This window comes from Opisthocomus hoazin, chromosome 3 (assembly GCF_030867145.1).
Source record: "Opisthocomus hoazin isolate bOpiHoa1 chromosome 3, bOpiHoa1.hap1, whole genome shotgun sequence".
In the NCBI taxonomy this organism is placed as follows: Eukaryota; Metazoa; Chordata; class Aves; order Opisthocomiformes; family Opisthocomidae; genus Opisthocomus; species Opisthocomus hoazin.
The window spans coordinates 97179000-97189024 of record NC_134416.1 but is presented as its reverse complement, the minus strand read 5'-3'; the positions used below and the strand labels follow the sequence as shown (position 1 = coordinate 97189024).

Below are 10025 nucleotides of genomic sequence, written 5' to 3'. Positions count from 1 at the left end.
GAATAAATCAGAATCACAGAATCACAGAATCACAGAATAGTAGGGGTTGGAAGGGACCTCTGTGGGTCATCTAGTCCAACCCCCCTGCCAAAGCAGGGTCACCTACAGTAGGCTGCACAGGATCTTGTCCAGGTGGGTCTTGAATATCTCCAGAGAAGGAGACTCCACAACCTCCCTGGGCAGCCTGTGCCAGGGCTCCGTCACCCTCAGAGGGAAGAAGTTCTTCCTCATGTTCAGACAGAACTTCCTGTGCTTCAGTTTGTGCCCATTGCCCCTTGTCCTGTCACTGGGCACCACTGAAAAGAGCTTGGCCCCATCCTCCTGACACCCACCCTTCAGATATTTGTAGGCATTTATAAGGTCCCCTCGCAGCCTTCTCTTCTTCAGGCTGAACAAGCCCAGTTCCCTCAACCTCTCCTCGTAGGGAAGATGTTCCAGTCCCCTCACCATCCTTGTAGCCCTCCGCTGGACTCTCTCCAGTAGCTCTTCATCTTTCTTGAACTGGGGAGCCCAGAACTGGACACAGTACTCCAGATGAGGCCTCACCAGGGTAGTGTAGAGGGGAAGGAGAACCTCCCTCGTCCTGCTGGCCACACTCTTCTTGATGCACCCCAGGATCCCATTGGCTTTCTTGGCAGCCAGGGCACACTGCTGGCTCATGGTTAACCTAAGATGATGTAAGAAGATACAAAAGGGTCTGTTACAGATCAGGGATACACATCCCCCTGCCTAAGCTGCACAAGCCATTCATTTCCCTCTGTTCTGCCCATCTGTAAAATACAGGAATTTCGTGCTCTTGGTAGTTCTGGTACTGCAGCACACATCGCGAGAACAACTCAGACGTGTAAAGCACTTTGGGTATGGCAGGCAGCAAGGGCAATGAAAGCACTGAAAAGTGGTTTTGTATAGTTTCACAAATTGGCTACCCTGGCATCTTAGCATTTCCTTGTATCTTCTTGAATAACACCCTTATCCTGAAAGTACAGAATGCTCATTCAAAGAAGTAAATATTCCTTGTAAGCTCCTAGTGGGTAACAAGAGTTAGGAACAAAATCTCTTTTCTCTAAAATAAGTAAATTTTGTCAACTATTATAGTCAGATGGCCAGACAGTAGCACAGTAAGAGCAGTACTGCACATTTTAAAGAGAAAACTTACTATTACTTTTAAGTGCTAGAGTACTCAGGGAATACTGGTTTTAGTCATGCATACAGTGTAGCATTTTTAGTCATACAAACACCAATAAATAATGCTTATGCATTTGCATATTAATAACTTTTCACAAATATGTTAGCTTACTCACTACCACACTTTGTGCACAAAGGCTATTTTTATGATTGCTGCTGTAATGCAGAAGCCATATTTGGAGAGACACATATTTAGAAGAGAACTGACCCCCTTCTAAAGAAAACTGGAGAGGATGAAGTATCGCAAGCTCATAAATGTATATTTCTGAAACTAAATTTTAATCTCAGCAATTAACCTAACTACAGAGCTCAACATGAAAAACGGACGTAGAACATGAGAGTTTGGAACAAAAATTCACTACCACCTCCTACAAGTTTTTCTTAAATGGTGTTCAACTACACCAATAACCTCCACAGACAGCTAAAGTCTAATACTGATTACTGTTTTAATGAAGCTCAAAGCCATAAAGATTGACCTTTGCAACTTTACAATATTGGTAAGGTTGTGTGCTTATTACATTTCATATATAGCACGGCAAGTGATGTTACATGTAGAGTTTTTAGTGGGAAGCAAACAGGCTGCAGAAAATCCTAATATGTTCTATTGTTTGGAGAAAACATGACAAATGTACATTAAAAAACGGATTCCGAATTCCAGGCAAATCAAAGCTTACTTTAAATACATTTTCATTTGTTAACTAAAAGTACGTTGTGGAAATATTTTAAATTGTAATGTGCATTGTTTTTAAGACTTTCAAATGCATATGTTTTAATCATTAAATAAAATGAAATTTAGAAATTAGGGGGTTAAAACCCTAGACACCAAAAAGCCCTGTGTTTAAAGACTTAATTGCTCCCATGCTGAGAAAACACAACATTTGTGTATGCTTGCTCTGCTGATGAGAAAGCTTCTCTCCCTCTGCCGGAGCCTCAGGCCTGAGGGGAGGACAACGCAAGCCCCCCTGCAGGCCGACGCCACACTACGAGCACCTGAAAGAGAGAAATCTTTAACTTGGGCAGAGCCTGGTCTAGCCAGCCTCCTGCAATGCAGGATTCACATTTATGCAATTCCAACACTTAAAAGGGAGTTGTTGGGATTAACCTGCCAAGAAACAGCACAGCATCGCCTCGGCGAGTGGAGCTGCAGTTGGGCATCACGCCGCTTGAGACCAGCTGCTCCCACCAGCTCCCTTGCTTCGGAGCTGCTGCGGTCACATGCCCCACGTCACCTCAGAAGAAGAAGATAAAGTTTTGTACTCAGAACACAAGGCCAAAAGGCAAATCAGGCTATTATTCCAGGACCACAGATCGTGCATACATCTGGGACTACCCCAGGCCATGAGCTTGGGTGAGCAACGGAGCAGACACCGCTGTGAAGGTGGAGGTAGAGAGCCAACAACGCTCCCAGACGCCCTGTGGCAGAAGGCAAGTTCTGGACTGGTCCCCTTCGGCCGGTTACCAGAGACATCACTTTGACTCTCACCTGAAAAATGAGCCAGGCGTTTTTGAGTGACCCACGACTCCTTGTGCCACTGAAACCCGACATTCTTTTTATCTTGGTCTATTAAGCATTAATAGGAAGCTTCTCCTGTGTCATCAGCTGGGGAACAGTTTTGCCTGAAGCCGCCAGCACCTCTGTGCCAGCCAAAAGAGAAAGACATGGGCTTCCTGCAAGGGCACTGTCCTTGTCATCTAACTTGACAAGCCAGCTGCGGCCGGCGCAGACTGACGTTAGTGAGGGGACATAGGGTGATTGTAAAGACCATTTTTATTCTTCACATAGAGCTGCGGCTAAATTGGAATTGCATAGCCGGACGCTTGCTTGACTGACATCCTTGACTCCTTTGGCTGTTTTCTGATCTTTCAATTCAACTCTACTTACTCGCAGAATAAAACATTATATAAATATACAGACTTTTCCTGCAGCATTTCTCCAGTCCTTCCAGTTATGAACTGCAATAGCCTAGAAGTCACGGCCAGCCACACAGTCCAAGATCATGGTGTCCCTTGATCCTAAGGCTGATGCATGAGGAGTAAGACAAGGAGAGTTCCACCAGCCCTCTGAGATGGAGGCGTTCTGCACAACTCATGGCTGCAGTGACAGAGGCTTAGTTTATACCTAGGAAGAGAGAAATTTGTGTGTACAGCTCTCCTTTGCCCTGCAGGAAAAGAAGGGGTCGAATGTACATTTTTCCTAGGAACAGGCTTTCTGCAGAACTGGGGTCGCAGGGGAAGAAGGGGACCTTCAGCTGGGTCATGAAGATTAATTAAAATGAAGCTTTATGTCCGGCCGTCCCCTAAAAAAATTAGTGGGTAGATGATCTTTGCTTTTTATTCCTCAATGCTAAATAGATATTAGTATTTTTCCACTAAGTGCACGTCCCACATTCTGAGCATTCCTGCAGTAACATTTAGCCATAGTTTGACATCTTCAAATGACAATATTATTAATTATTGTTGTATAGAGAGCTGGAAATATGCATCAGACTCAGTTCCAACCTAAAAGTTATGTCTGCAAGAGGCAGCTGTCGCAGGGGGAGGAATAACTCAAGACAGAGGCAGAATATGACTGTGGGGATGTCCTTCCATTTTGTCAGACAACAAACAGGAAAAGAATATCATCGTTTTCTCTCTGCCAGCCCAAGGCCATCCAGAGACCAGAATCACTGGCCATTCTGGGAAATCCAGTTCATCTGTCCTCTTACGGAATCCCTGGCTCACAAATTTTGTTATCCACTAGTTTGAATTCCTTATACAATGAGCGCTTCCCAACTGCCAGACTAAAGAGAAAAAAAAAAATCCTAGGTAGACGACAAGTTTTGGAAGGGAGCCAGTAGCTCCAAAAAGCAGGACGCCAAACAGTGTCAGCTAAATACCCAAGCACAGTGATTTAAAAGAAAAAAAAAAAACAAAAAAACACAAAACCCACCAAGACCTGTTTTCTCTAGTAGGTAATTAGCAGCCTCAACAGAGGCATCTTTCTGAAGCAAGGCAATACCACCGCAGGGTCCTCTCAAGATTCCCATCACGTAGTCGTGGTGAGGGGCCTGCCCTAAGTCCAGGAAAGGACCGGGATTCTAACAGGTGTTAAAGCTCTTGTGCTGGTCGGCATGTTGGATTTCTGACTTCTGTGTAAGTAAAGCTACTGATACGATGTGCACTGCCCTGATATGATCTGCTACCAGGGACACCTCCAGACTTTGACCCTATTGCTTAGGCAGCAATTACAGACACAATTCGTTACCAGGCACAAGGGAGTTTTCTGATACATTTCATCATTTCTAGCGTAACACATTACAGCACTGAACTTGATCCATACGGACTTCTCCAGTGAGATACCTCCATCCAAGATACTCCTGGACCAGATCATTTTTCTGTCAAAAGCAGAGAGATTATGGCTAATTATTTCCTGCTGTCCTCTCTGTGTCTTTTTTATTCCATTAAACAAACAGACAGTGTTTGGTGTATGAGTAAGAGATGTAGTGTAACAGAAAATATGCTAGAAAGGAAATGATTACTAATCACTGCTTTTTGCCTAAGACAGCTAAAATGACCTATTTCCTCAGCTCTTCAGCTGAGCAAACTACTGACTTCAAGAGGCGAGAAACCATCCTCGTTCTTTGGTTCCAAACACAATTTTGTTTCTGTGACGAATTTGAGGAGCAAATATGACCTGGGCTGAAGGAGAAGCACACAAGAACTACATTCATCCCATAAACAATAGACACAAATGGGAAGCAGACAGGCAAACCTAAAACATAGCCTAACAGTTTACTAAATACGTTCAATGATTTTAGACACAAGAGAGCAACAGTTATGTCAACGTTTGCCCAGGACATTCCCGTACAGGTTAGGAAGTAAAACGTAAACTACTCTTAAAAGAAAACTGTACTACCGCTTTGGGCAGCAGGGAGACAGAAAGTTTATCAGAGCTCTCCAGCGATCTATCAGGTGGAAATTAATTACAGATGTAAGGGGCCTGATTCGTTATCTACTGGAGTTAAAAAGTATAACCCCCTTATGAACACATAACACTCCCCCCCAAATGGATACGCTTCTCTTATACTCCATTAAACTGCTCGAGTGTCTCAGTATTTCCAGGACTGAACAGAAATTTGTGACAAGGTAATTAATCTCTATGTATGCTCCACAGTCAGCACTGTGAGCCGCACGCTCAGCGCCCAAATGTTTTGACTCGGGAAGCTTTAATTTTGTGGTGGCTTGTTTTTGCCAGGAATGAGAGGAGGTAGTCCTCAAACATCAGCTCACCTGAAAATTTCAAACGGCAAGTTAAAATCATGTATTTACAAGTGGCTTTGGGGCTTCCCTTTTACTTTTCTCTGATTCTAGAACTGCACTGAAGGTTTCTTTCCCCTAAAAAAAATTAATCCCTCTAAACTGAAACAAAACAGGGACATGCTACCAAGAAAGTATGTAAAAATATGGAGCTGTAAACAACATAATTCCATAATTTCAGCTATAAGTTGCCCTCAGGCCTGGGGCAAGGAGGAATGGCCTCCCTCCCAAGAAAATCTAGTCCTATCAGGAGGAAATTAGTTACTGGCAACACAGTCATCTAAAACCAGATACAGTCTCAGGAAGACAGAATTTAACATTGAATTAACGCTTCGAAATACATCCAGCCTTGTCTTCAAGAGCCACGAGACTTGCTTCAAAGAAAGGGACCCAGGGTGCAGATCTCCTACGAGCTAGGCGTAAGCATACACACCGGCTGCGTCCAACCCCGCAGCTGACCCAGCTCCGCGCAGGCGACCGAGTAAAGCCAGGCAGCCGGCACAAGGCCCCCGCGTCCGCGTGAGAGCTTCTACTCCCACCCAGCTTTAGTCCGGTCGGTTGGAGGGCGAATGCTCCCCGGTCTGAAGCCGTCTGATGAACCAACCACTGGTCTAGCTGGAGGTGGTCAGACCTTCCCCAGGATGATGAATATTTGGCGCTGTGAATTGAGACACACTCAGGCACCCACAAACAACGCCCGCTCCCCTCTTCTCGGCTTATTGTCCTCTCCTGATTTGCACCGTCCTGCTCCACCATCCCCAGGACCCTGTGCCCACGGTGTTCTCGGTGGTCCACAGGATGAAGGCAGGTGTGTGCTCTCGTGAGCGTCCGAGTTGGCTCCTGCCTACCCACAGGGCAGGCTGCCCCAGCGTAAGGGCTGCCAGGCGAGACCAACTGCAGCCGTAGGAGGGAAAACCCCCTACTCGGGGACAGCTGGGGCTGCCGAACCGGGGGCTCTCCCGCCCCAACCCCGTCCCACAGCCTCTCATCTCACCCTCAGGGACCCTCAGAGCTCACTCCTGATGACTCTCCAAAACAGGTGGAACAGCCCTCGGCCGCAGGAACGTTTTAGTACAGGAGCCTTTGGGTGAGGAAGGCTGCCCGCCACTCCTCGCTCCTCTGAGGACCGCACACGGACACCGGGTTCCTCACGGGGCTTCCACCTTCCCGAAACACTCGCCAACCGGCCTCAGAGGTGACCCCACGAAGCTAAACGATGGCAAAACCCCGGACCACCAAACCTTGCGAGTTCGAAAATGCCGAGGGACGTCCACGCTGCGCTGAGGAGGGGGCTGCTTTCCCGCCTCTCCCCGACCCCTCATGGAGCCAAGGCCGTGGGTCAGCAGGCGACCCGTGCCCCCTGCCAGCGAGCCATCCGGGAGACACCTACAGCAGGCTGCACAAGACCTTGTCCAGGTGGGTCTTGAATATCTCCAGAGAAGGAGACTCCACAATCCCTCTGGGCAGCCTGTGCCAGTGCTCCGTCACCCTCAGAGGGAAGAAGTTCTTCCTCATGAACTTCCTGTGCCTCAGTTTGTGCCCATTGCCCCTTGTCCTGTTGCTGGGCAGCACTGAAAAGAGTCTGGCCCCATCCTCCTGACACCCACCCTTGAGATATTTATAGGCATTTAGAAGATCCCCTCTCAGCCTTCTCTTCTTCAGGCTGAACAAGCCCAGCTCCCTCATCCTTTCCTCATAGGAGAGATGCTCCAGTCCCCTCATCATCCTCGTAGCCCTCCGCTGGACTCTCTCCAGTAGCTCCTCATCTTTCTTGAACTGAGGAGCCCAGAACTGGACACAGTACTCCAGATGGGGCCTCACTAGAGCAGTGTAGAGGGGAAGGAGAACCTCCCTCGACCTGCTGGCCACACTCTTCTTGATGCACCCCAGGATGCCATTGGCTTTCTTGGCAGCCAGGGCTCACTGCTGGCTCATGGTCAACCTGTCATCCACCAGGACACCCAGGTCCCTCTCCGCAGAGCTGCCCCTCTCCAGCAGGTCCGCCCCAAGCCTGTACTGCTGCATGAGGTTATTTCTCCCCAGGTGCAGGACCCTGCACTTGCCCTTGTTGAACCTCATCAGGTTCCTCTGTGCCCAGCTCTCCAGCCTGCCCAGGTCTCGCTGAATGGCAGCACAGCCTGCCGGTGTATCCCCCACTCCTAACGCTCGCCGCCGGTTCCCCTCGGGTGCCTGACCGGGAGGAAAGCCGTGGGTCGGACATCTTGGTTAACGCCTCGGCCCCGCCGCCCCGCTCCGCCGCGCCGAGGAGCCGCTCGGTGCCGCTCTCTCCCCCTCCCGCCGCCCGCCGAGCGTCTGTCAAACCCACGTGCTCCGGCAGCGGCGCCCAGCGGCCCGGCCCCGCCGCGCCGCACCGCACCGGCCCCGCACCGCGGCCTGCGCCGGCCCCGCGGCGGGGGAAGAGGGCGGCGTTTCCCGGCGCGGCGCCGCGGCCGCCGGCGAGCGTCAGGCGGGGAGGGGGGGGACGGGGGGGAGGCCCCGGCCCGGCGCGGCGCGGCCCGGCCCTGCCCCCGGCCCCCGCGCCCCGAGGATGGCAGCGCTGCCCGCACGGGTGGCTGCCGGCGGTGTCCCTCCTCCTTTTTTTTCCGGCGGCGGCGGCGGATCAGTGCTGTGTGGGAGGAGGGCGGCGGGGATGGACTTGATCTCCCCGGTCCGCTGCTGAGGCGGCCGCAGAGCGAGCCGAGCCGCGCCGGGCGGGGAGGGGAGGGAAGGGCAGGACCGGCCCCACGCCCGCTCCCCCGGCTGCTTTATTTTCAGGGGGCTCTGCCGCCCCTCACCCCCCCCCCCCCACCCCCCGCACACACGCACAGGGACACGCACGCACCCTCCTCCTCTGCCCTTTCATCCTCGCCCAGCCAGAGGCAGATGCGCTGGCGGTCACCGCGCAGCTGGGACTATGGTGAAATTCCCAGCGCTCACTAACTACTGGCCCCTGATCCGGTTCCTCGTCCCTCTCGGCATCACCAACATCGCCATCGACTTCGGCGAGCAGGTAAGGCGGCGGCTCCCTCCCCCGGGGGCGACCCTCGCCCTCCTCCCCCCCGGGCTCTACCGGTCCGGGCCCCGCCGCCCTCCCCGGGCGCATCGCGGCGGGCGGGGACGGGGACGGTGCGGGAGCGGGGTCCGCGCCGCGCCCCGCTGCCTGCGCGGGGAGGGACGGCGCGGTTGGGGGTCGGTTCGGGGGTTCTCCCCCCTCGCCCCCCCGGTGTGTTTTAGGGTTACATAATCCGCAATTGCATCAGGCGTTCGCCGGGGCTGGGTGCCGCTCCGCTCCCCGCTCAGGTGCGGCGCCCGGCTCAGCCCGGGGACCGGAGGGGACCCCCGGCTGCCGCGGCCCCCCCCCCCCCCCCCCAGTTCCCGCGGGAGGCAGGCGGCAGCCCCGCGGGGAGCCGCTCCGCATCCCCTCGGCGAGGGAGCGGCTGGGGGGGGGCTGCGGGCAGGCGGGCGGCCGGCTGCGCCCCTTCCCCCGCCGGCCTTGGCGTGAGGCGGGAGGAGCCGGGGGGTGCGGGGGACCTCGGGCTGCCCCGCTGCCCCCCGCTCTCCCCCGCCACGGGAGGCCCCGGTGTTGCCGCACGCCGGTGCTGCGTCTCGGGTGGCTTCTGCCCGTGTCCCCAGCCGCCCGGTTTCGCTGAGAAGCTCCTGTTTTCTAAGCAGAAAAAACAGGCGCTTGCTCCCGTGCCCCTTGAGCAAAGAGACCAGAAAATTAGTGGGCACTTTCACCCGTTTGTGAAGAAGAAAGTGAAAGGAAAAATACTACAGTGGGAAACAACAGCTGACGATAAGCGTGCGTTTTTCATGGCTGTGTTAATCGTATCTGGCTTTCTAGTCCTTTAAATAAGCTTCGATACTAAAAAACGCAATTCCATCCTTGTCTAACAACTGCATACTTTCCTACTAAGTTAGTCTTCTATAAATCATACTGGGGGGGGGACACGACAAAGGGAAAACAAGAGATAGAAATGACAAGGGAAAAGGTGATTTAAATGCTAATGACCGTGCCCCGTTAATAACACACAGCAGAAGTTAAACTGAAAGCAGTTCACTCGGCGAACGGAGTGTGACAGGTGCGTGTATACAGTTTGCTTCAGACAAGGTCAGTTTGATTCAAAATCCATGTCAGCCCATAAAAAAACATCCTCTTGGTTTCAGTATGCTCTGGACCGGGATTTCAAAAATCAACAAGCAAGCGACTGTGATTTTAGAAGTGAGAGGGGCCTGCAGTCTGGCCGGGTACCAGTGACACGGGAGGGATGTTAACATGTGGAGGATACATGTAAGAAGGTACCTAACCAACTTTGACAGTGTTAGGGACAAAATACCTCACAAAATGTGTTTTATTTGATAGCCAGGTCATAGGATTTGCCCTCCTGGGGAGCTGGTGTTACCCCCTGTCTCAGATGGCAGCCTGGGGAGGTGCTTAACTGAAGAGGGAGAAATCCAGCGAGCAGGGAGACTCCCACAGAAAACCCTGGCTCAGGAGTGGGAGCTGGAAGGATGCTTTCTGTACCAGCCTAGCGGGAGATTTG

The 10025-nt window shown here is 52.0% G+C and overlaps 1 protein-coding gene across 1 annotated transcript in view; it reads left to right on the top strand.

Moving 5' to 3' along the window:
* The first annotated feature begins 7993 nt into the window (after positions 1-7993).
* ANKH (ANKH inorganic pyrophosphate transport regulator) overlaps positions 7994-10025 on the top strand; it is a 103551-nt gene continuing 101519 nt past the window's right edge. Inside the window, exon 1 of the mRNA XM_075417115.1 lies at positions 7994-8491. Coding sequence (XP_075273230.1) covers positions 8396-8491 — 96 coding nt within the window. The 5' untranslated portion in view covers positions 7994-8395. The remainder of the gene's footprint in view (positions 8492-10025) is intronic.